A 27,485-nucleotide genomic window follows, 5' to 3' on the forward strand; every position below is an offset into this window, starting at 1 on the left:
GAGGCATGTAAATCGATTTTATTTAGACTTATCTGCTCTAAAAAAAATCATAGGTCTTTACAGAGTGCTTGAAATGTACATACAGAATCTGTATATTTTTGGTCACAGTGTATCAAACAATAGAGGTACACATTGGTTCGCCAAGAGATATAACACATCCCTAAACAATAGAAAAGAAATTACAATTGCATATCAGCAATCACAGTTTTCCACAATGTAAAACCCAACCCTCACTACCACCAACCCCACCCACACCACAACACTACAATGGCCAGATTTTAGTTGTTTTTCTTTTTGTGTGTTTTTCACTTTTTATTTTTACTAATGTAAATGAATAGGAAGCTAATTTGATCAGTCTGTTTTTCAGTGATAATGCCACCAATTGTGAGAATTGACTTAAAGGTCTTCATGAATACAAGTCCAATATTCTCTCTGTCATAAATCTGCTTTTAGTCTCAACAAGTCATAAAAATATCTCTCACTTTAGCTGCTAAAGTCTCACAAACAGCACTCCGAGGCTACTCAAACAGCTTCCCGCTGATGCTGGAAATAATGTTGATGTTGAGGCACTTATGGAATAGGGACAAAATAGACCAAAACAATGAGCCAAAAGAGGCTCAAAAGAACTGAGGGCAACTGTAGCATTGTTAATTTGATTGTCATGATGAGTTACATCTTTCACATTATGGACATTATAGATTAAGGCTCTGTCAAATACAAGTTGAGTGGAGGCCAGGATCTAAAAATGTTAGACTTTGGCAGACTTTTGACCTACCGTACATACATTTTATGAGCAAAAGCAAATATTGATAACTTACATTTTTTTAAATTTTGTATCATAACTAACTTAGTTATGAGGAAAAGTCAGTGTCATTCCTGCCCTTTGGGACAGTTTCATGTTTGATATGTGTATTTCGTGTCCTGCCCCTCCCCAGTATGAATTATTTGTGTTTTTCTAAGTTTTCTTATAAGATTATAGACTTTTGTTTCTCCTTGAGAAAATATTTTTATGTACTGTATTTGGTCTTCCCTTTTCTAGTTAGAACAATTTCCTACCTCACCATCATGTAAGTCTTTTGTACCTTTGTTATTTTGCTAATAAATAAATGAACTGCACCAGCTCTGTCTCAGAAGTCTGCATTTGAGTCCTGTCCATTGTGTTCCGTCTTTTTCTTTTACAGCATCTCACACATCATACATCAGAAATCAACAAACCATGAAATATGCAGACGAAATTATGGACAGAGTAGCAAACAAGGTGCTCTTCAACAAGTAGCCCTGAGAAAACTGTGTGTGAGTGTGAGTGTGTGTGTGTGTGATCCTGGAGTTCAAAGACTCAGCTTGGAGACAGTGGAGTCAGATCTAAAAACAGAGGAGAAATGATTATTAATCCCTTAGATAGACATAATATCTATACTCTTTCACAGCAAAGAGCATATCAAACAACACAGACAGGTATACAGATGATTCAGATGTTAAACCCCTTCCTAGATAATTATGTGTTTGTGTTGACTTCACCTCTAAGGATCGGGGCAGGTCGGTCAGTATTTATCAGATTGCTCTGAGACAGAGCCTCTGTCATCCAGGAGAGGGCGCTGCAGCAGTACTCCAGCTGAGAGAGAGAGCGATATGTACAGACTGAGATGGATGAGTGCTGAGCAGGCAGAGCTGACAGCTGCAGAGTAACCAGACACACCATGTACACACACCTTGCTCACTGCATACACACTGTACACTCTCTCTGCACACACATACAGAAACCAAAGACTCAACCTGCCTGTAAGTGAGGTCAACACTGAATATTTCGAGGTTCTTTATTATTGGTTTGGACTTACCCAGGGTATTTGAGTTTAATTGACACATCTTATTTATATATATTTAAATTGCTGAATCTCTTTAAGAATGCATTGATAAATAAAACACTTTGGATCTAACCCTGGGTGACGATGACAGGTGCACCTAAGGTCCACTGAGCCCTGCATGTAAACACAAGTATTGCTGACCTCTGACTCCAGCAGCCTCAGCCTTCGGTCGTGGTCACGGATCTCTGTCATCTGTTTCAGCACACTGTCCACCCTGCAGAAACACACACATACAAATAAAGCTGCCACTGCAATAAGCTCACCTTAAAGGTCTGAAATAAAATTCAGGCTTTCCTAAAATTGTTAAAGTAAAAGGAAAACAAGACGTAAAAAATGCCCCCTTCAGGTAAAGTAGGCAACTCAGTTTTTCAATTGCTGAACCAAAATCATACAAATTTGTTGAGGACAACTCCAGATGCCAGTACCATGGGTGCCCGGGCCTTCAGCTGCTCAGCACCCAGACTCTGGAACTCCCTCCCCCTACGCATAAGACAGTCAGACTCCATAGTATCATTCAAATCCCAACTCAAAACTCACCTGTTCAAACGGGCATACTCACTCTAACTGGACTCTGTGAACTTCACAAGTTTTTATTTATTGTATTTATTATTTCTTGTTTGTTTTAATGATGTTTTAATGATGAATGTTTTTATTCTCTGTAAGGTGAACTTGGGTTACATGAAAGGCACCCCAAATAAAAAGTATTATTATTATTATTATTATTATTATTATTATTATTATTATTATTATTATTATTATTATTAGATGATGATGATGCCTGGAGGTGATTCTTGGCAAATCCTCAAGAGTTGAGAAAAGATGAGAAATGATAAAACTCCTTGGAAGAACACTAGATTGATTTTGCTCTTCTGGCGCCCTCTAGCTGTAAGTGTCAACTTTCTTGCTACTTAACACAGCTGCATGGGACTGTATAAGAAAGCACTAAAAGCACAATGACTACACCCATGCTAAAGGCAGTAGCAAAATTGAAATAATGTCAAAGCACAAGAGAAAGTGTGCTTCAAACTTGGACCCGCCTTAAAAAATAATGACTTGTAAAAGACCGCAGGTCCTTCATCCCATCTGCAATCAGACTGTCTAACACCAGCACTACAATGTCCCGCTAATCATCTTTTCTCATCTTTCATTCCACTACATGGCAGTTACTATGTGACTTGGCACATTCACAAATAACTATTGTATCCATCTGAAATGCACTGTTCTTCATACTGTGTATGTTTTTTTAAATACTATGGTGCAATTGTATCTATTTATCAGATAGAAGGGTACATAGTGTGTATACATCTGTAATAGTTGCCATATTTTATTTTATTCTATTCTATTCTATTCTATTCTATTCTATTCTATTTTATTTTATTTTATTCTATTTTATTTTATTTATTTTTATTTCATTTTATTTAATTTTATTTTACCTTTATCATTACTATTATTATTGTAATTATATTTTTAACTATGTTAGTACATTGTTGTATTCCCCTGTCCCGTGTTGTAAGCTGCTGTGACAAAAGAATTTCCCCCAATGGGGGACCAATAAAGTATATCTCTTATCTTATCTTAAAAACAAGACTCCATGGGTTCCTGCTGTATGGATAACTATAGGGATAATTATGTAAAAAAATAAGTTAAATTGACACTGCAATAAGTACCAGCATATTTCACAACACCACATAACACACTGTTATCCAATAATAAAAAAGGCCATAGCACCATCTTACAATTTAGAAAAGAATGATGAGAGAAAGTTAAAATACTGGAAGGAAAAATGTCCACTTTTTAAGTCCATCTCTGAATTTCTAGATGGGGGTAAGAGCAAACGTTTAATGTTTATTTCCTAAGTTGATGGTGACATGTGCAAAGCAAGAGCAATCCTGGGAGGATTGGGTAGATGCAGATCAACTCCAATGTTTACCTACAAATTGGTTTACAGCTTTTCCATCATTTTGATACATTTATGTTTGCTAAAGCTCTAGATTAAAGCTGGTGTTGGTAGTCACAGAGTAAACATCTGTTCAGAGAGAGGGACTTCGAATGTCAATAGTATCCCTCCCAACCAGATTTCCTCTAAGCCCCCCAACACAGATCGGCATGTGCAGTCATGATAGTTCCGGATTCATAACCAATCGGAGGACGTAGTAGGGGCCGCCCCTTAACCAATCTGGACAGAGGATTGGAGATAAGCTATGATTGGTCCGTCATAACGGGAACGAGGGGAATAATAACATTGCTTGATGCAAAGGAATTGGAAAATGCAGAGATTTCACAATAGTCTCAAATGACTCCACTTACTGATGAGTACCGATGCGCACTCTCACCTTTTCTCCAATCCCAGCAGAGAAAAAGTAACGTTTTTTACACCATTCCTACCAACAGCAGCTTTAAGGCCTGATTTAGGCCTGAATAATAAAGCTGTAGCTCTCCTGCTCACAGGCAAATAGAGGTTCATGTTTTATTTTAGTGTCACCACATGGCAGCGTAAACTTACTTCACACATGTATATTTGAGTCGTGCCGTGTCGCTCTCTCGCTGTCTCTTGTTTTGAGCTGAGAGCAGGCTTTCTTTCTGGATCGCCTCCCACGTGTTGAGCCGGCTCGCCTTCCTACCCCGCAGCTCCAGGACTAAAACACAAAATGAGAAGGGGACAGAAATCAGACAAACGAACAAAGCTCACACTATGTTGGGTTATGACGATTTATTTGTCATCTTGGTTTAAACTCTCACAAAAGTGTTTGCGCTTGGCCGAAGGGATGCGCCGGATGTATCTTTTGATAAACAGTTGGAGGTGTGAGATGATGATGAAGGGTGGGGCTAAGCAGGGCCTCGAGTGGTACTCCACGATCAGGTTGTAGCGCTGGAATTTCCAGTAGGTGTCACTTCGCTCCTGGACTTTAGAGAAGGTGTAGCTTCAAGCAGGAAATAAAATGGCATTAAAACATGCTCCCATCTAAAATCTGTTTTTAAATATTAAAATGACAAAATATTATTTGACACACCTGAACATGGCGATTAGCAAGTTGACGAGAACAATGTTGGTGAAGAGAAGGTAGATGACAAGGAGGATGACGACCAGCCAGTTGGCGTACCCGCTCAGACATGGCTCCTCTCCGGCTGCGATCAGTGTGGCGTTGTTTGTACATTCAACTTCTACCAATTTATCAGCTGCGTGAAAAAAATGAAAGGATATGTGCTTCATATTTATGGACATCTTTTGGAATAACATCCATTATAACTTTGATTATTACTAGGTGGATTTAAAAACTGGATTCTGATTGGTCAAAACCCCAAAATAATGATTCTTAAAAGAAAAAGTGAAACCAGGAACAACTTGATCACACACATCATTTCAAATCAACCCACAGCTTGTCACTTCTGCCTGTTGAAACTGTGATAAAAAATGTTAGCCTCCATCTCTGTGAGGGATCTGTGAACTGTCAGACAGAGACATGATAAAACAAAGACTGAGCAACTCACTGTCCATCTCATGTATGGGTATCTGTCCGAAAATATGCAGGTAAGGTCTGTAGAAGACTCTGCGAAATATCCAGTTTGGACGGGGGTCATACGAGTACAGGAGTGCCTGATTAGCTACTCCGTATGCCATGAGCCACACAGCCAGGAAAAAAAGGAAGAAGAAGACATCCTTCATCTGAGGGAGGGAAGAGAAGAGAGGGAGGATGATGGATGAGCAATAGAGATCAAGACCAGTGTTAGTGCATCCGCTGTCCCTCTTTCATGTGCAGTGTCTTTTAGAGACATGTATGGATACTTGTGAAAAGATCACTTTGTTCGACTGTGAATACTTTCGACTCTCTCTAAAAGCTTTGCAGTAAAGCTCACTCCACTATTTGCTTGTTTGCAGAGATCGCTTACATAGTAGATACAAATCTAAGTTCATGTGCATATGTATATCTTTAGATAACTTATAAGCATGAAGAGTTCTTCAGCAAAACATTTTGAGATGGCAGTAGCACAGTCCAAAAGAACTTGGCTTGGGAACTGAAGGATCACTGGTTCAAGTCCCAGTATGGACAAAGGCTGTTTTCGAAACCACCTACTATACTAGCAGTACGTACTGATTTGGCCAAAATTCAGTATGTAGTACGTACTATGTGAACAAGAGCAAAATCTGCAGTATGCCAAAACTCCCCGGATGTCTACTGATTCGGGAAAATTTCTCAGTATGCATCGGACCAGTCTGCCTCGCGTACTGTTTCCCACAATGCACAGTGCTTGTTCCGCTTTTTCTTTTCTCTTCTTTTTTTGATGGGGGGAACTCAGTTTTTAGGTGCTGTGAAAATTATAAAATTCAATATAAACCACATCTTGAATTTTTTAATTATTATTGATGCTAAAGAAGCAGTTTATCTGTCAGCTTGGTCGTTGTTTACTTCCGCATTCCGAAACAGGAAATTCAGTAACGTCTGGCCCAGCGTACTGCATCACAGATTGAACAGAACAGACTAAATTCAAACGCAGTATGTAGTAGGCAATACCTACTGAATACTACATTAGTAGGTAGTATGTAGCAGGCCGTTTCGAAAACAGACAAAGTTTGGCAGGTGGACTGGTTGCTGGAGAGATGCTGTTCCATTTGCCTGGGCACTGGGGAGGTACCCTTGAGCAAAGCCCCAAACTGCTCAGCTGGCACTGGTTGATGGCAGCCTCCTCACTCTGACATCTCTCTTAAGTGCATGTCCATAGCATATTTGTGCATGATTGTATGTATATCAAACTATGTGTGTGTAGCATGATCAAAATAAAAGAACCCAAGTGAAAAAACTGAATTTCCCCCATGGGGATTAATAAAGTACCTTTACTTTACCTATTTTCTTTTTGGATAAAGTTTTTTTATGCACACTCACCATCTTGCCCAAAATGATGATCTTTGGTCCGAGCTGTTTGTGGATTGCGAAGATGTGGATCAAACGAAGAGTAAAGACCATAAAATCTATGGCCATCACAGCCCGACCGAAGTCATACGACCAGGGGAACATTCTGGAAACACAACAATACATCGACTGGTCATATTTCATGCAATCGATTCGATGGTGTCACAGTTAGAGTAAATCCTGTCAGTGTTTGAGAAGAGTCACCTGCAGCAGAGAGCCAGTATGAAGAGAGAGATGGCTGTGAGGTCACACTTGTTCCATATGTCCTGGATGTAGTTCTTCATCCTCTGAAGCACGAAGTTGCTGCCCACGAAGAACGTCTGTTAATCAGAAGGATGAGAGTTAGAGACAGTATGAGGATGAAGGTGGATATTTATGTGTCTGTGTACGAAAATGGAATATGTGGTTTTGGTTATTTGATATCCCATAACCATTCAGACTGAAAATTATGCTTCATGACAAACCAGATATCAGTAAGTGCCACAAAATGCAGTTCCTTGGGTGTCCACTTGAGGTCGTCTTGCGATAAACATTAATGTAACAGTGGTCTACAGGTTGAGCAGCGTTCACCAAGATATTCTCTGCCCAACCACAAATTACCGTTGATCTCATTCGTACGTGCATATTTGTGTTTCCAACCAACCTGTCGGATCTCCTCACACACTAAGGTGAAAACCCAGAAGTAGAGCACGATCTCAAGGGTGGAGGGGCCATCAGGTGGTGGGGGCTTGAAGTCCACCAGCAGAACGTATGCGAAGAGGCAGAGGAACAGGAAGTACATCAGGACGTTTCCTAGGAACGATGTGACAGGGGCGAACCAGAACTGTCTCCACCGGGAAACGAGGAATGGCCGTCTTGAATTTGAGGATGAAGAACCTGAAATTAAGGTTGACAACTAGTCAGACAAAATATGCTATTGCTTTAAAGAAAACATAAACTTCTACAGGATGAAGATCCAAACTCACCTTGCTGGTTTTCTTTCAGAGCTCTGAGCTCTTCAGCGTCATCCTCACTGACACCCAAACAAAGAGTCACAAACTTTAGTTGAACTGAGATGAAAATAAAAAACACACTACAAAAAACACCACCACTGTTATAAATGGTTGAATGTGTACTTCTGTATGATGTCATCCAGGGAGAAGACGGTGGCATCATTTCCCTCCAGACTGTCGGTGTCTCTGTAAAGGAGCTCCACAGACTTCACGTCTTCCTCCTGCTCCCTGAAACACACACACGCACACAGCCTTTAAAGCATTTCTTTGTAGTTCAACAAACAGAAAAACAAAAAGTTAAATTACATCACATATATTTGTGATCATAGGTGAAATAACCTCTTGAAATCCTGTCTAATCAATGGATCAAGTTCAAAGCACTTCTGTTAAAAGTCTTTATTTGCAGAGTTTTCTGGTTTTTATTTTTTACTTCCCGTTGTTTGCGTATTTGCAGCACTTTACAGAATTCTGCTGCACTTTTATTCATTGGCAGGGCATTTCTGCTGTTGGATTTCATTTGTAATGTTTCTCAATTTGCATCATCTAAGCATCTGCAGCTCATTCCTCTTAACAAACATTTTTAAGCCCGTTGCAAATCGTCTTTCTTTGTCAGCCACTGTACCTTTCTTTTAACTGAGGGAATAACATTTTAGGAGTTATTATACTAAAATAAAGGGTCCTTAAAAACTTGATGATCAATGACCATAACTAGATGAAAGTCAATATTTCACATCCAACAAATGTTACACAGTGTTTGGAAAGTCTTTGGTACAGTTTTAGTCAGTAAATCTTGACTATACAGTATATTACAAAGATTCTTCTTAATTCTCTCTGAAGGCAAATTTGTGTTTGGTGATTTTGGCGTTTCAAAAATAATTCACTTTACTTGAGTCTACTTCTGATTGGTGAAGCTAGTGAATGAGTATTATTTCAAAGAGTGATAATTCAAATGTTATATTTGCTCAGTTTCTTATTTCTTGAATGATTAAGTCATAAACTTAGAATTTAAAAAAGAGCCCTGGAACATGAATCAATTTCTAAAGCAGCAGAGTCCCACAGTGATCACACAACAATACCCCACACTGACCTGAAACTGATGATGTTGGTGTAGAGGATGAGGGGCACGAAAAAGGTGAGAACCAGCTTCCAGACCTCAGTGCTCCTCTCCATGTCACCCCACCAGATCTGAGACAGCAGAGACTGAAGCAGAGAGAAGAGATGTATATTTACACCGCCTGCTTCAAGACTTCTTTCAAAAAATTGAAACTATAAGACTCTAGTTATTTCATTTTGCTGTCACAAAGTCAGATATTTTTCAACCAGATCAGGATCAAACTGGATATGTATGTAACCAACTTTACTCCTCAGTCTCATATAGTTCCTACTAAACATTCTACAGTCTGTTGTTTGTCAGTGTTTGCATCATCTGTGATAAAGTTTGGTTGTCTCTGTGGTTACAAAAGTGGTGAATCTGTTTTTTTCCAGTCTTTTTGTTGTAGTTTGTTTCAGAGATATCAGCATAGGATTTTTTTTAAAGCTTGAGCCGGATTTTCTATCCACTTTGTTAAACTCTACAGTTTGCAGGAAGGCCTCATCCCAACCTGAACTCCATCGTGACTGAAGAACAGACGGGCGTCAGCAGCAGTGGCCATCTGAACACAGGTAGCTCCGCCCCACACAGTTGACTTCCTTATAAGGAGAGTGAAGGAGCGACTCTCACTATTCTGGTAACACTCTGCAAACACATCTGAACACACAACACACTCAATGAGTTTATATGAAGATGAAGAATGCTTTTACAGAGTGCTAAATGGCTGAGCTTTAATTTAGCATAAACAGTATATTTATATTTTCTTGAAATTTGCTCAAGACTTTGCCCTGCTGTTAACTTGTCTTACTGCAGCTTCATGTCTGTAACTCACCAAGTGCAAGGTCCTCAAACTTCTGAGCGAGCTCCTTCATGGCCAGCTTGCTCTCTGTCTCACTCTCTAGCTTGGACAGCTCCCTCAGCATCTTACAGCCGCCCAGAGCGCTCAGCACAGACTCCCCCGCCTCACACACACACAGACAAAATACTTAGAACTGTGTATTCAAACCGACATGTCTTTTGGAGACAGCCGATAAAACACCAGCTCTATGTTGGTGTAATAATAAGATGATAAATGTTTCTCAGCTGAGTCTCACCATCTCCCAGAAGTACACGGCCATCTCGGTGCGGTTCTGCAGCACGGCCCAGATGAAGAGGGCGGTCCAGGGGGAGAGACAGCGTTGGTCCCGGTACATACACTCCCCCAACAGCATCTTGTTCACGTGCTGCAGGGACGCATGTTTTCAAAGTCATTTCTGTGTCTCTATTCTGGTCAGGATCATAGAAAAAGAAGGCCTCAGAGATACAAACTTTACAATTTTAATTCCAAATCTTCTTCACAGATAAACTTCACCACCCTATGCATTTATTAGTCTCTGAATCAGAGATGTCAGCTGTTTTGTTCCATGTTTTGTTTTTTGTTACACCTGCTGCTTCAGTACATCATGCTGCTAACTGTTGAGGATCGGATATTGGTTGATGTAATCCCAACCTCTTGCCATCCTGCAGAAATTAGTGGCAATTACAGGTAAGCTCTTTTAAAATTCATGTATGAGGTTTAACTGGTGTTCAAACTCATCTGCTCCCTGTTTCACTAACTAGTCCAGCAGTTTCTATACTTTCTCATCTTAAATTAATCTTTGTCAGGTTTATGAATCTCTGTGTCCTGCATTCATTATGTTTAAAAGTTACGTTTGAAAGAGTTTAGAAAGAGTTTATGAAACTGCTGTCAGAAAACTCTTGGTTTTGAATCTTGGCTGGGGCCTTTCTTTGCATGCGTGGGTTCTCTGAGGTAACTCCAGCTTCCTCCCACGGTCCAAAGACGTGCTCTTCAGGTTGATTAAGGATTTTAAATCTCTAGTGGTTACCTGTCTCTAAATCAGCTCTGGGATAGACTGAATTACTGTCAAGGCTGTACTCTGTCTCTAGTCCAATGGCAGCTGGGATTGGCTCCAGCCCCCCTTGCAACCTCAAACAGGATAAAGGGTAAAGATAATGGATGGATGTTGTTCCTCACTCTCCTACCTTCAGAGCCCTCCTGGTGCTGGTTCTGTGGTCCAGACCCAGAGGTCCATAATAGAAAGGGTGACAGACGTCGCCAAGCAGGTCCCACAGCAGGCGAGAGACCTGCAGCAGAATATGACTCTTATTTAAAAGTCTGAACTTTTATACAGTATAAAAAACATTAAAGTAAAGTGTCTGCGCAGTTCTCCCCTCCAAACATCTCAAACATGGATTCAACCTCTATAATAGCGAACTTAAATCAGCCATCAATCCTCTTCCTCACCTCGTACAGATTGAGATCCATGGCGGAGGCGATTCCAGAGGACTCGCTCAGTGGGCTCTTCGGAGGTGACCCTGCAGAGTCCAGGTTAGGCATGTATCCAGCCAGGCACTGCCGCTCGCTCAGACGTCTCTGCAGCAGGATGTAGGCGAGGGAGCTGTCGGACAGAGAGCGGTACAGACTCTCCAGACGACCGTACGTCAGGTAGTCCAGGATGTTCAGACCGTTCTCACAGAACAGACGCACAAACTGGGGTTTATCGTTTACCAGGGCGTCTGTCATCGAGTCTTCGAGATCTTCGTACTGGAAATATAAGCAACATGGAATATAGGAATAAAGCTTTGAACACTTTCTGTAACACATATACACTGTTGTTACTTTACTTTTTTACTTAGCCTTCGAATAAAAATGTCAAACTGTTCAAAGGGATTCATTTGTTTCTATTTCCTTCCTCTGTGCAGGACTGATCTGCTTCCTCCAAAGAAAGATAAGGCCTCTGTTTGTGAATTTTAACATCTTAAATTGCCTCTGATGCATGATACTTTTTATTTAATCTATCTGATTTATAGGATGAGTTGACCTCTGACCTTCCACTGGATGTCTCCGTTGAACAGCTCCGTCTTGGCGATGTCCACCCTGTTCCACGCAACCGCCAGTTTGAGTTCCTCTGTGTACTCGCTGGCATCACTGGACACACGTTTACTGGCTGAACACACACATACACACAATTGAAATTATTGGTCACATTTGATATGTTACGTTGGTATACTCCATATATACTTATCTATTCACTCACCTCTAACTAAAGCTTTGAGGAGAACTGTATCAAAGTCATCTGAACCCTCCTGTTCTCCGTGAAACACAGTGATCAGCTCTCTGTTCTGATAGATACTCAGAGCCTGGAAAAAGGAGAGGAAGACAGCGTGTGTGTTCAGTGAAAAGTTTCATTTGATTCATTAAACACATACACACACACACACACACACACACACACACACACACACACACACACACACACACACACACACACACACACACACACACACACATAGACTCACGCTGTCCACCAACTTCTCCAGCTCGGCCTCAGCTGTGAAGTGTCTCAGCAGCCTCTCTCTGACTTTGTCGCGGAGCTCCGTGCTGAGGCTCTCTGAAGCCTCCCCATCTGCAGGAGGGGAGGAGGGGCTGAGGGGGATCTTAGAGACATCTGTCACCAGTTCACTGATGAAGTCTGCAGCAGCACCAGAACCGGCCAGAACCAGCCAGGGGGTTTCTTTCCTCAGAGAGGTGTCCAACCTCTGAGACAAAGAACATGCACACACGAGGAGAGTAAACTGGAGCTCATTGTTTACAGTTTGATCTCAGATTTTGACACTGATCTCTGGGTGTAATGTGGTTTGACCCAATATAAATGCTCAGTGCACTTTCACAATGGCAGAAGTGGTTAAGACCAGTCAATCCACTACAGTAGGCTCCCCCTACCTGCATCTTTTTCTTGTTTTTGGCAAATGAATCAAATTTAATCAGGTCCAAATACAAATCTGCTTCGTAAAACCCCTGTTTTTTACATGTGCAATGACTTTATGCCCAGATTTTTAAAATAAAATAAAATGTAAATATATGTGCTGACTCCTCACCTCAAGCATGCTGGAATCTCCTGAGATCAGCATACACAACACTGGGATCTCTATACTGCCACTTCCTGGTTTTAATGAGAAAATAATACATTGAGAAAGTCTTAAGTGGTGACAGTATTTCATCCCCTTATTGTCGAGTGAAAACCATGTTTCTCTGTCTCACCCCAGATGCCAGTGCGCTGATGGGAAATATAGTCCTCCAGACTGGCCCGGAAGCACGTCTCTCCCTCCCGACGGCCCACACTCCCATCATCCACCAGGAGGAAAGCCTGGCAGTTATTATCCAGGCAGCAGGAGTCTCGTGAAGTGTTCTGGACGTAGTAGCGAGCAGGAAAACTGCCCTGCAGAGAGAAAAAAAGGGGGGGAAATCAGAGAGTTAATTCATGTGGTTTAGTCTTAAACTATGTACGCATCTGTTCAACACAACTGTCTGAGCTTGGTTAAGATCGACACCACATTTTCCACTCTCATTTGTTGCTCTTACTGTGTGACTTCTCAAGCTGTAGCAGGACTTATATCTGAAAGTTCTCTTAGTTCAGTTTTTAGTTAAAGTTTCAGTCAATCATTTCAGTATGAGAGGTAAAGAAAAGTTGAATTTAACATGTTTGATCATTCCCTAACTTTGGCATACATTAGGAACAATGGGAATTGTTGAGAGGGGATTACATAACAACAGTATTCCATGTCTCATTTTACACACTGCAAAAAGCCAGCCTTCAAAAACAAGAAAAATATATACAAAAAAGGGGGTATATTACTTAAACTAAGCACAATTATCTGGCCAGGAAAAGAAAATTTGGTTTGTCAAGACTTTCCAAACAAGTAAAATTAATTTAACCTCAATGAACCCAGAAATACCTTAAAATTAGTGTATTTTCACTCATAACAAGTGCATTTTTCTTGATAGAAAAAATATGACACTTCTTTTCTCAATATGTTGAAAAATATTCTTAAATTGAGTAAATGCTAATGCCATTATCTTTTTTTATTTTTTATTTGGGCTTTTACACCTTTCATTTGTAGAGGAGAGGACAGTGGATAGTGCAGGAAAGTGGGAGAAGAACATGAGGGAAAGAGGCCACAGGCTGGAATCAAACCCCGGCCAACCGGTCCATGGGTACGCAACTTAACCATTGAGCCAAGTCCACGCCCTAGTGCCATTGTCTTGACATAATGACATGCACTAGGAATTGTATTTTTTGAAACCAGCAAAGTTATACTAAAAACTCATTTACTTTTCTTGATGGAAAGACAAAAGTTAAGAAAATATTTCTCATTATGTAGGATCATTTTGTACCTTGTAATTTGGAAGAACTTATCTGAATGAAATTATTTCTGTTTGAAACACTTTGAAATGTTAAATGTTTAAATATCAAGTGTCAGTTTACAGTACTGTGCCAACTGTTCTAATATATAATAGTACATATTTCCTATTGTTACATAGAAAATAAAACAGTGGATTACATTTGGCTGTCATTTGTTTTAATTGTGTGAAGAGATAAAATTGTGTCAAAGTCATGATTTCTTATTTCATGCTTGAAATAAGAAATTATTACTTTGAAAAAGCAGTTTTGTACTTGTGAGTGTTTTGTAACAGCTTTGCAACAGTTGACAATCTAGCTCCAAGCATGTATTACTCAGTATAAGTCATAAAATCTCAAGCTGTAATATCTTACTGAGATAATTTAGGACCAAAACACTCAAAACAAGTGAAACACTCGGACATAAAAACTGCTTAGTGAGAAAAATCTTATCAGGCAAAAAATAAGCTAATTTCACCCTTATCTGAGATATTCAATCTTACTTAGATTTCAGCTTTTGCAGTGCAGTTCTAGACTACTAGCTCATGTGATTGATTCTGCACGCTGGGTACCTGAGGGTTGACGAGCTGCTGTCTGTTGTGCACCAGCCCCCAGGGCGCCAATCCCAGCGCGATCACCTTCTTCTGGGACAGAACTGGAGCCGCTGCCCTGTGGTCCCTCACCGCCTCCCCAACACAGCGGGTCACGCCCTCTCTCAGACCCCATGTGAGGATCCAGGCTCCTGGGAACAACAAGGATGGAGTGGGCAAGATGTTTATACTATATTTTATACACGCAATGAGATTTGAAGAATTTTAAGTCCCTCTCAGAATGTAACTTACAAACCGCAAGTTATTTTTCTCAGAGACGATTTTATACTCCCACACTGCTGACATTCTCTTTCACATTTGACTATGGTAAATGGAATTGTACTTATAAAGCGCTTTTCTAGTTTTCTGACCACTCAAAGCGCTTTTACACTACTCGTCACATTCACCCATTCATACCCATTCACTCATTGATGGTAGAGGCTGCTACACTGCTCAGCATAAATGAGTACACCCCTAACAGATTTGTTAGAAAACCTTTAGTTTCCTTGAAGGATCAGTATTTTTTGGGGGATACAATACTATGAAATACTCCCACACATGTGGACCATTCATTGCAAACAAGATTTGTTAATTTGTGCACAGAAAAAGTAATTTTTCTAACAAATTCATCCAAGACCATGTTGCAAAAATGAGTTCACTCCAATCAAAGTCTTAGGAGCAAAGCTAAATCTTGGGCTACAAAATTAAAATTGACAAGAATTCAACCACAGGCGAGTCTAACCATTCATCAGCAGACACCTGAGTATAAAAGGGCTTTACTTATCAATGAAAACCCCTCCCATTTCATGCTATCAGTAATGGCTCCACATGGAAGAGAACTTTCACAAGACCTGAGAAATAAAATCATTTCTTTACACAAGTAAGGTGAAGGCTACAAGAAGATTAGCAAAGCTTTGCTCATCAGTCAGAATACTGGAGTAAAAGTCATCCAGAAATGTAACAGTCCCTCAGAGACTTCCAGGCTGTCCAAGGAAGTTAACACCCCGACAGGAGTGTCTTCTGATGAGAAGGGTTGAAGAAAACCGCAATGCAAGTTCACTGCAGTTGGCTGAAGAGGTAGAGAGTCAAACTGGAGTGACCGTTTCCCGAGACACAATACGGCGTACACTGCAGAAGAATGGCCTGCATGGGTGTCACCCACGAAGGAAGCCTCTCCTAAGGCCCATGCACAAAAAAAGCCCACCTAGCATTTGCCATGGTCCATGCTGATAATGGTTAAGATGACTGGGACACTGTACTATGGAGTGATGAGACCAAAATTAATGTTTTTGGAACTGATGGCTTTAAAACTGTCTGGCGTTGCAAAGGTGAGGAGTATAAGGAAAAATGCATAGTGCCTACAGTAAAACATGGTGATGGCAGTGTCCTCATGTGGGGCTACATGAGTGCTGCTGGTGTCGGGGAGCTTAACTTCATTTATGGAATCATGAATTCACAAATGTACTGCTCTATACTGAAAGAGAAGATGCTGCCATCACTCTGTGCCCTTGGTCATCGTGCACCTTTCCAACATGACAATGATCCCAAGCACACATCTAAGGCAAGAGCTGAATGTCTGAAGAAGAACAGGGTGAAAGTGGTTCAGGGGCCAAGTATGTCTCCTGATCTGAACCCAATTGAACACTTATGGGGAATTCTGAAGAGAAAAGTTGAGCATCACTCTCCATCAGGCATCAAGGCACTAAAAGAGGTCATCCTCCAGGAATGGAAAAAGATTAATGAAACAATACGTCGGCAACTTGTCCATTCCATGCAGACAAGACTTGGTGCTGTCCTTAAAAAGCATGGAGGTCATACAAAATACTGGATAGTAGTTTTTGTTGTGGGGTGCATTCATTTTTGCTACAATTATTTTGAGTAAAACTGAAGATATTGTTATCCAAGTTATATTATTAACCTTACTTTCATGATATGAGTTAAACAAATGTTCTATGACACTCAGTTTTGCCAACATTTTTGAAAATATTCTTGTGTTGAGAAATGTATTAAAATCTTACTTTTCAAAGAGGGTGTACTCATTTATGCTGATCACTGTATGTAGTGAGGGACCATCAGTGTTAGCTAATCTCATTCGTTCACATTCACACACCTATGAACAACAGAGGGTGCAATTCGGGGTTCAGTGTCTTGCTCAAGGACACTTCGGCATGTGACTGCCGGAGCTGAGATCGAACTGCCAACTTTCCGATTGATAGACGACTGACTCTACCCACTGAGCCACAGCTGCCCCAACTACAAAAACAATCAAAGTTTGTTCAACAGGCGAGGTCCTCTGCCCAGTGAAAGTGTTCTTCACTGAATCAATAGTTAGGTGTCGCAGTAGGTGCCAGCATTTAATTATTATAATAATAGAAGTGAGATGAAGCAATGTCTGTCAATAACGCTCATATCTCCATCACTGCATCCCAAATGTTTTTGTTCCCATACCTCTTTCTCCATCAGTGCTGATGTTCCCTGTTCGTGTTCTCACCTGTGCTCTGTGCAGCTCTGACCAGCCCGTTCCTCAGAATGTCTCTCACCCACGGTTTGACCTTCTCCCGCCCCTCTCCCCCGACCACAGATACCACCAGGTTAGGAGATGGGAGGCCCCAGTGAGCCGTCATCAGGGTGTAGACGATCTGAGGCGGGGTGTCACAGGACAGACGCAGGAACTAGAGAGGACAGAGAGAGATTTGAGATATCTGCTTCCAGACAACAATAACCCAACAAATTCTTGACATTCTCAGAGACTAAACCTGGAAGTCCAGAGGTTTATCACAAGCAATGCTTCCTCTGAAAAGATGCCATTCTGTGTCTGCGGACAATCACACTTTCCACATCAGGTTTTAGTTTTTCGCATGAGTTCATTTCCACTGAAGGAAAGACTTTCAGTTTATGCCAATTTTGCATGCATGACTTGAAACTAGAGACTGAGCTCAAAAACTCATGAGGAAAGCATTTACAGAGGGAATAAATCTATTGAAATGTTGCCTCATTTTCCAACAAACTTCTTTAAAATCAGACTTTTTTTTTACAGGCAGTAGGGACGAGCATCAAGGAGCTTTGTTCAGAGATTCAGATTATAATTTGTCATGAAAAGGTTAAAGTGAACCTGTCTGTGTATAAACTTCTGTCAAATTGCATTACCATTAATGCAAAGTCATAAATTGTAAAAGGTTTCTCGTCTGAAGACCAGAGTATTTCAAGAGCAGTGGGTGTCCTCTTGGATTTGGTCACTCACATGACTGTGTCTGCGTCCAGCCCCGGCGAACTCCAGCTCTCCATAGGCGTCTGTGGCACACTCTGAGGAGTGCTGCTTGCTGTCCCACTGAGTGACGATCGCTGCTCCAAAGAAATCTCCCGTAGCCACCGAGTCATGCTGCTCCCGGACCCCCCCACACTGACACAGCGCCCCATTACTGACACACAACGACACAGAAACACATTTGTTCATCTGTGGATTGTGGCGTCTCAATGAATGGAGACATCTTTTCAGTTTCATGAGAAAGTTAAAGTCATGTGTTAAATGTTGCATTAAATCCACAGCCTCCTTCAGTTTTCAGTCTAAATGGAGACTGCAGCAGAGTTTATGCAAACTCTCAAGTTGAGTGCATTTGTTTAGATTTATGAAGGCTCATAATTGGCTGCTTTAGCCATAGTGGCTTTGAAAATAAAGAGTCAAACTGTCAGATTAAGATTGAACCAGATGCCAGAGTTTCATAATCAATCTCTCAGGCAGTAAAAGAGAAAGTTACAATAATCAGTAGTGCATGAATTATTTCAGAAGTTAAACAAAAACAGATATTCCCTACATCCTTGGACAGAAACATTCAATTATAAAATTGCATAATATAAATATCAAATCTTTTGGCTTTTAATTCATAAATTAAATGATATGTTTTGTTTGTACGCCACACAAAAGGAGAGATTACCTGAATGAGTCTTCAACAAACGTGGAGCAAATTCGCTTCTTGATGATCTTCGGGATCCAGCTCTGGGAGAAGGAAAATGGGACAAGTAAATATAAGAAAACTCTGACTTCATAAACATGTGGAGGCGGAGGGACAGAGGAGCAGGTGAACAAAAGGTGAAGCTGATGACATGGTTTAAAAACTTTGTTCATAAGGCCAGATGTTCCTCTACAGCTGTGTGAATTATCAGTGAGGTATAAGAAGTACACTGCAGACTAGAGTCTCTGTTTAAATTGAAACAACGGACAAATAGATCATGATTAACACACAGGTCAAGGCACTGGTGGCCTGGCAGTCTAAGTGCATCCCATATACAGAAGCTATAGTCCTCGTTGCAGCAGTTACAGGTTTGACTCCCGACCTCGACCTTTTGTTGCATGTCTTCAATCACTCTCTGCTCCCCTCACTGCAAAAACTCAAAATCTTACCAAGTGAAATTGTCTCATTTTTAGTCAAAATGTCTTATCCCACTTGATTTAAGATACATTTACTTAACAAGTAACATTTGAGCAAGATAGAGGGACTTGTTTTAAGACATCTTAAATATCTTGTTCAGTCAAACAATCTTGAAATGATCTGTTTTGAGTTGTATTTTAGAAGAAACAAGGTTTATTTTACATTTCATACATTTTTCAAGCTGAGATCTTATTTGTAGAAGAAGGACAATCTTGATTTAAGACAAACCCTTTACTTGATTTAAGTAAATGCATTTTATTGGAGAATCTATCAGAAAACAGCTCCATTGATAAAAGAAAGAAAGAAAGAAAGAAAGAAGAAAGAAAGAAGGAATAAAAGAAAGCAAGAAAGAAAGAAAGAAAGAAGAAAGAAAGAAAGAAAGAAAAGTTGTTTTTAAGGGTAGGTTAAAGTTTTCAGGCAGTGTTTCTTCTAAATCAGATAAAAATATACATCCTCAAACTACATGCACACAATGAAACACCTACTTTAGAGCGTATCTGGCTTATCCTAAAAAAGAACATGACTGAATATTAGTATATCCAGCTCACTATGAGAAGACATTATATCTCAAAATGCTCAAATTAAACTTTGAAATCTTATTTCAAGTACAAGATGGTCTTAAACATAGAGAAGTGCGACTATAATACAACTCAAAATAAGCTGAATATATCTCAAATGAAGAAGTTGACATAAAATGTATTAGTGCAAAAATCTTGTTTTGAGTGAAATAATACTAATTGTTAGCATTCATTGCTTATTCTGAGACACTAAGCTTTAAAATACTGGTCAAATATTGCTTAAAATAAGTTTTCCCTACTAATTTTAAGATCACAATTTTCTAAATATTACATCTTATTTTAAGAAATCTTACCAAGCAAATTTTCACTTGTTCTATTGGAAGATTGTTTTGCTTATTACAAAGTAAAAGTCAGAGGTGTGGACTCGAGTTACGTGGCTTGAACTCAAGTCAGACTCAAGTCACAATTTTGATGACTTTGGACTAGACTTGACAATATCACCAAAGACTTGGACCTCAACTTGGACTTTAGCATCAATGACTCGGGACTTGACTCGGACTTTAGTCTGAGGACTTGAAAATACTTGACTGTACTACAATGTCTCCAGAAGTCCATTTGTTGTTGCACCGCTTAGCACTGATTATATCCTGAACGCTGTCAGCACTCTTTTTCTGTGTAGTTAAGTTCTGTCACTCACACTGGTCTTATTTGAGTTTTCTACCTCTTTGAACAAAATGTCAATAAGAGTCAATGTAAGCAACGAATGAAGACCATTTTCTCTTTTTCTGACTAATTCTTGTCACTCTGGTTTCATTTTATTTAAAAAATAAAACAATTCAAAATGCATTCATTGTATTCGTCAAATTCAATAGATTGTTACATTGTTAAAATGCCATTTTATTTGGTAAACAGTGCTTATGACTTGTAAGGACTCATTTCAAGCCTATGACTTCGGACTTAACTTGACTTGTCTTGTCTTTACTTGAGACTTGACTCGAGACTTGGGATTAAAGACTTGAGACTTACTTGAGACTTGCAAAACAATGACTTTCTCCCACCTCTGGTAAAAGTACCTTGAAATAATTTTTTTTCTTGTTTTTCGAGGGGCCTTTTTTCCAGTGCACTTTTCCTGTCCCTCTTCAGCTGTCCTATCAATAAAGGCAAAAATGCCCCCCAAAAAATCAGTGTGTATTAAACATCTGTATCCCCACTGCGCTGCAGTATTATAAACTATGATAAACCGCTCACAAGTCACATGTCCCAAAGCTGCTGTTCAGAGCATGTTGAGATCTAGATCATGTTTCCTAGGGGGGCTGGTTGTGGATTGTATGTCATATCAATGTCATCCATGTTTAAAGCTGAGCTCTTTCTCCCTCAGGTGTCCTACTTTCTGCTTTGTATTCATGGTAGTTCATGTTAACATGAACACAGGAAAGCAGCTAACTGGAACCATCAGGCGAAGCAGGAACCTGGGACACACCTTTACTATTCAAGATTAGACCAAAGATCAGATTTCAACCTTTCCCAGTGAATACCTCCAACCTCAAACTCAAACAATGAGAGCAGAGGGATCATTAAGAGCCTTGAATGTGAGGTTCAAAGTCTGACAGGATGTTACGTTCGCAGCACAAAGCACAAAAAAATGCAGCAAAGAAAACAAACTCAAGTCTTTTCCTCTGATTTATTGAGTCGTGTGCTCTTACAGGGTAGGTCTAACTTCCCAGAAAAGCAGTTCAAGAGTCTGAAGATTTATCTGAAGGTCTTTCCTTTTGCTGGAAAAAATCACTGCCAATTACCTGCATGCAAATACCAAATATAAAGGCAGAGATTCCCTAACCGTCATTAGCTGCTGATTTTTACACATAGTTTCCAGTGAAGTCACTTTGGAAAGAATCTAGTTCAAGTTTTTCTTCAAGACAGACTTTAAAAATCTATCTCAGTTTGTTAAAGTCAGCTCTGATGCTCAGAAAATGTTAAAGGGACATTATTTCAAATGCATGGTGTAAACTCCAGACATGCCTCCTTTGGGTTTTCATGGAAGCTGTGTGTTGGAGTGGGTGCACTGTGCAGGTTTCACTTGTATCTTTAAAGAAAGGAATGTGGTCTGAGATCACAAGGTCACACAGAGAGGATTAAAGCTGCAGGAAACAGAGAACCAGACCAGGGATCAAGTTTTTTGAAATATGAAAGTCAGGGGTTAAATGAAATGTTTCAGTAGCAGACGAGAGATGAAAGCTGAGTGCAGAATGAGAGAAATGTGAGGAATGAGTGAAGAGGGAGTCATGTCGAGGCATGATGGAGGAGACTCAGGACTGTGGAAGAGACCGACGGACACACTCTGTGATTATAGCAGCTAAACAATGAGTGTGTAACATCACAAACATGGAGTTTCGACTGGTCCAACCTGTCTGCATGTTGAGGACTTTCAGACTGTTTGCATTCAAGAGGCAGAGCTTCGTCTCTTTTTCTGATTGGATCCTACTTTCAGAGGAATTATTCCTCTGTTCACAGCTAAGGTGAGCTGTGACGGCAGGATTTATCTGATGGTACATGTTATTCTAATTCAGTTTGCCCTTCCCTTGCAGAGTGCTTCAAGGAGGGAGGTGAGAGTTTATTTTTATACCACTCCTGAGACATCTATAGCTCATAAAACCCAAGCTCATTCTTCATAAAATTAATCCTTCTAAGTGAATCAAGAGGTCAGATTAATTTCACAGACCTGACTCTTTAAAAAACCAACTGTCTCGGTTTATTTTTACTGTCAAACATTCAGCCTTTTTAAATGTATGCATGTATTTTACATGTCAGAAACGTTATCATAAAGCTTCATACAGTTCATACATGTGTCGTCTTTTCTGCTCTTCCATGAAAAAAGACTTCATAGATTTTAGGCTGAAGCCGCATAAGGTGAAACACACTAAGAGGTTAACCTCATGTTGGTTCCACCTTCTATGGAGAGCTATTGAACATATATCACTTCATTGTCATTATTTTATCATACAGATAATGGACTAGTTACATTTTCTTGGCAAAGCTACAAAGAAAGTCGTCCTGAGTCAGGCAGGCATCACAGAGAAAGAAAAACAAACACTGAATGTGTGTACGGATTACTTCACTCACACACTTTATTTAATATTGATTTTGGCGTGATACCGCTGCTTCAAGCCCGCCTTACTGCCAAAATACACCCATGAAGCCACTACATTAAGAGAATATCCAGGAGCTGTTTGTGCGGTTGAAGGAGTTCACACTGGCTTTCTATCTTACACACTCAGGCTCTGAGACAACGCCAAAGTCTCTCCTTCCTGTAAAATGAAATATGGTAGCAAATTCAGGAGCCATGTTTTTATTGACTGATGGTTGATTTTTTATCTGTCTTGTTTTTGTGGACCTTGTTCTTATGGATTGCTCATTTCTTGTTTTATTGAGGGTTACCTTTTTAGTACTGAGCACTTCGTCACTCTGTTGTGTCATGTCTTGTTTGTGCTGTTTGTTGATTGTTGTTAAAAAGAGGCTAGCTCACTGCAAACAAAATTTACCTATGGGAACAAATAAAGTACCTTTGCACCTCGAGGATGGGTCCAGCCTTTCTGACCAAGGTGACCCACCTGGGGTATTGGCTCATAAAAAGGTAGCATGAAGTATGTGTGCACAAATGAGTGTCATGGTACTTCTTTGGTACCTCAATGTTGCCAATATCACAAGATCACCTCTGACAGTTGTCAATTTTATGACTTTAATGTTTGATTTTGATTTGAATGTTTTATCATTTTTCTTTATTTGTAACTATTTGATTTGTATTATTTGTCCCCTCAGTTTTATTGATATGTTTAGTGCATTTTTTTTATCTTCAACATTTATCCTTACCTTTTTTATGTATTTATTTTAACTATGTATATTCTAATTGTTAATTTTGATGCTTTAACTTATTTTAATTCCATAATTTTTATTGTTATTGGTGTGTATTAGTCTCTACTTCAAAATCCTTTATTGTTTTGCCATTTTCCTATATCTGCTTTTTTTCTGTAAAGCTGCAAAGCACTTTGAATTTGTAGTAAGGAGATACGTCCTGATCCAATCATTGCATTATTTGAAGTTGTCCCCAGAGTTTTCACACTTACAGGCGCACAGGGTGATGCTTTAGCCTTTCTGTCACAACTGGCCCGACGTTTCGTCTTGACTAACTGGAAATCCACAGAACCACCATCACACAGTAAATGGGCAGCAAGTGTGATGGCCCATCTCAAACTTGAAAAACTCAGATACTCCATTAAGGGCTCAGCTGAAGTATTTTTTAAAGTCTGGAAACCCTTCCTCTCTTACTTTGAACAAAATTTAACCTCTAAACAGTGAACATTATATCTGGGTTCCTTGAACCTCTTCCCCCCAATCTCAGAGTGTCTGCAACCCCTCACCTTTTTTTCATATGTTGTTGTACTCTGAATACTTCATTTTTACGTCAGGTAGTATGTTAGGCTTGGTCTGCCTTTTTATGTTGTTTTTGCTGTTTTTTGGTTGATACATGTTGTGATGTGTGAATTAATGTATAAAAAAAGGAAAAAAAGGAAAAATTCCAGTAAAAATATTATATAAAAATATAAAATGAAAGCACTTTGTCATTTGATTTGGATGAAAGGTACTATATAAATAATGAATTATAGTCTTTTTGGAGCGACATCTGAGGTGGCCATTTAGATTTCAAGGTGAGAGCCATGCCACCTCTGACCTCCCCTTCGGACATGCCCCTGCATAAATTCCAAAACATACAAAAGACCAAATTAAAACAGCTCTGCCATAAGCATGCTTCAAGTGATGAAGGTCATGTTGCAAAATGCCAAGATGTGCAGCTAATGTGTAAACCATGCAAAGTCAAAACCAAATGCATCAAGGAAAAAATACTCTGCATATCCATCCATCACAACAGAAAGGAAGTAGACACAATGTGCATGTTAAGATGCTGTAATATCACATGATGTTATGTATGTCTCTAGCCACCCGGTAGTTAACGTCATGCATGAAGCAGCTCATGAGTAACACATGTCTAATGTATAGGTTTCAAGATTCAGTGTATGTGCTGAGTCATTTCAAAGGATGCTCCTGTAGATTAATGATCTAAAAACAGCACGTCCTTCTCCATGTCTTTAATCTGATGTCAAACAATAAGTCGGAAATACTAAATATGCATCTGAAGACAAGTCAAAGTGAAGACAGATTAGTTTAGTTTCACTTTTGTTTGTTTTCTCTCTCTCTCTTTCTCTGTAACAGGATATTTACTCTACTTGTGTGATGGGAGATTAAAGAGATATCCTGCACCAAGATGTGTGTGTGTGTGTGTGTGTGTGTGTGTGGTGTGTGTGTGTGTGTGTGTGTGTGTGTGTGTGGTGTGTGTGTGTGTGTGTGTGTTTGTGCGTGCGTGTGTGCGTTCGTGCATGCGTGTGTGCGTGCGTGCCACTGTCTCACACTTGTGTTGTGATGGGGTGAAGGTGAGCCCACCTGGCAACAACAACAACAACAGCACACCTTCCTAAGAGTAATGACTGTTTACATCATCCATCTCCCTCTGCTCTTGGTCTCAGTTTACAGAGCTTCTTGTTGCATGCATTACTTACATGTCAGGTTCATTCAGTTCATAATAATTTAAAACATTTAAATTTAACTCACATGCCTTAAAACCAGGATTTGACAAGGCTCACTTACTTTGTAGATCCTGCTTTTTGAACCTAGAATAACTACAACAAAACATCACTAAGGTTTGTGCTGCTATGACCTAAACACTGTTCATCCTCATCAATTGAAGTATCATTGTAAAACATTGTCCAGAATGGATATGTTGAGTCATAGGCGTTTCTAGCCCATTTTTGGGGGTGCTGAAGCACCTCTAAATTGAATCCCAGCACCCCTAAATCTTGAGAGATTCATTTTTTTTACTGTATGTTCTTTTTAACAAGCTAGAAAAGTTTCATAACCATACAGTACTTGGTTGAAACGTAATATTTTAACAACAAAAATGCAACAGCCAGCTCCACTGCGTTTTAAATGTTGTGCAATGAATCTCAAATGAAAGTCTAAAAAATAACTCCAATGTCAATTTTTGGTATTTTTGGTACTCACTATAGGGGGCTGGTTTACTCCATAAACATACATAGTGTTTATGTATATGTTGAGGAGCTGCTGTATCAAAATGAGTTGTCTTTCCCCAGAAATTAGGGTTACCATATGTTTCTTTTATGATTCCAATCCATTTCTCTTTTGCTGTGGCTCAGCATTTAAGTAACCTTTATCAGATCTGATGGTTTAGTCACAGACTTTCCCAAAAAGTGTTTCACTTTTCTTTCACATAATTCGTGGGAATGAAATTGCATTAAGATGTACAAAACAGTGAAATTTATCTTGCACAGCCGGGCAGCTCTCTGGGTGCTCAGCACCCCTAAACATTCGATCCTAGAATTGCCCCTGTGCTGAGTGTAATTACTGCTGAAATGTGGCAACAGATGTTGTGGTATCACAACTGCTGCATGCTAATGTTTCACAGATGTCTCAGTGACTTCATCTGAGAGAAAATGTTGCAAAAGTTTAAGTTCTGCCTCATTTTGGGGCACTGCTCTAAGCTTATTCAGTGTAGATTTTGCATATTTCTCCCGCATTGTGCATCAATATCATTTACCGTAATATTTGTAAGATTGTTGCAATGATTTTCACATGTCACTTCGCTCTGCCGGTACACGACGCTGCTGCACAGACTTGTGTAAATGCATTTGATGAAGCTATTTACAATGATTAGTTATGCACTGCCAAGGTTGCACTATTTGTAATAAAGGATTTACTTGAGCAAAATTATAAGCTGGTACGTCAAGACACCATGTGCAATTTAGAGCAACCTAAAACAACACTTTTACCATCAATTCTGTCTTAACAAAGCTTCTACAGTTTCAGTTTGGTTATGCAGATGTTTCCTAAAAGTAAAGCAGAGATGTGTTAAATTTCAGAGGTTCATCCTTTGATGGCTGATCATTGTACAGTCCTTTTATCACACTGCCTATTTTTTATTTCTGTGTTTCTCTCTTCAAAGAAAGCTCAAAGTGTCCGTAATAAAATTTCAGGTTTCAGGTTTACAAGCAACCTGTAGTTGCATGACTTCACCTTCACCATTGTATCTCAGCAGCACACATCTGTTTCACACGTGTTGTCAAAGCTGAGGATAGTTTTGCCTGTGGGCTTTCTTTACAGTCCTTCTGTCTGTTTCCACAATAAGACACGCAGGGGACACTTTGATGAACATCGGGGACAGCAACATGTTGTCCCCAAACTCAGCATGTCGGCTAAACACAGGGAAACATTTCTGTTGTAAATATACGAGAAGAAACCTTCATCATAAAACTTTTAAAAAGCAGGATGAAGTCTGGTTTTGCTCTTTCTTTCAAGTGTAGAAGAACTTGAAGATTTTGACTTCTTAATCTGCAAAATGTAAAGCACGCATGTGAGGCATGACTTGGAGTTATTTTCTTGTTTGAGGGAGTGACAGGTCACAGCATAAACTCAAAAAGCCCAGGGCATTTCACATTTTCATGTCTGAACTGGCTCAGCAGCACCTGAAAATCCACTTACAGCGCTTTTGCATTGATTCAACTCAATATAGCACTTTCAGTGTGCAAGTGCCTGAGAAACATACCTCTGTGCTCACAGATCCACCTACAAACAGATCAATGTTATGCATCCACTATAACTTTAGTCTTATGCTGTAACTCTACAGGTGACACATACCTGATCCTTCTCCTTCCTGCTCCCAGCCTTACACCCTCCTCCTCCACCATTCTCCTTCTCCTTCTCCAGCTTCTTCATCCTGCTCCACTGAAGCTGTAGTCTGCTAACAGGGATGTGGG

The 27,485-nt window shown here is 39.8% G+C and overlaps 1 protein-coding gene across 1 annotated transcript; it reads right to left on the reverse strand.

Annotated features, from left to right (window-relative positions):
- On the reverse strand, positions 1–27,485 carry trpm4a (transient receptor potential cation channel, subfamily M, member 4a). Its single transcript, XM_034710734.1, has 28 exons — positions 27,367–27,485; positions 18,593–18,654; positions 17,902–18,079; positions 17,152–17,332; positions 14,643–14,812; positions 12,933–13,110; positions 12,770–12,834; positions 12,191–12,430; positions 11,929–12,031; positions 11,720–11,838; positions 11,136–11,435; positions 10,874–10,975; positions 9,946–10,074; positions 9,684–9,813; positions 9,363–9,508; positions 8,849–8,961; positions 7,885–7,989; positions 7,735–7,781; positions 7,413–7,645; positions 6,974–7,089; positions 6,743–6,875; positions 5,352–5,526; positions 4,874–5,039; positions 4,602–4,783; positions 4,366–4,498; positions 2,004–2,076; positions 1,519–1,612; positions 1–1,362 (listed from the first exon to the last, which is right to left on the reverse strand). The coding sequence occupies exons 1-28, from the start codon at positions 27,442–27,444 to the stop codon at positions 1,337–1,339; spliced, it is 3,777 nt and encodes a 1,258-aa protein (XP_034566625.1). The 5' UTR covers positions 27,445–27,485; the 3' UTR covers positions 1–1,336.

This window comes from Notolabrus celidotus, chromosome 20, assembly GCF_009762535.1.
Source record: "Notolabrus celidotus isolate fNotCel1 chromosome 20, fNotCel1.pri, whole genome shotgun sequence".
Lineage (NCBI taxonomy): Eukaryota > Metazoa > Chordata > Actinopteri > Labriformes > Labridae > Notolabrus > Notolabrus celidotus.

Excerpts from the sequence above, each read along its gene's own strand:
- trpm4a (XM_034710734.1), bottom strand. The coding sequence starts at position 27,444 with ATGAAGAAGCTGGAGAAGGAGAAGGAGAATGGTGGAGGAGGAGGGTGT. Across the intron at positions 5,040-5,351 it reads ACCCATACATGAGATGGACA|CTGATAAATTGGTAGAAGTT; the intron begins GTGAGTTGCTCA and ends TTTTTCACGCAG. Across the intron at positions 1,613-2,003 it reads TGAGGCTGCTGGAGTCAGAG|CTGGAGTACTGCTGCAGCGC; the intron begins GTCAGCAATACT and ends TCTCTCTCTCAG.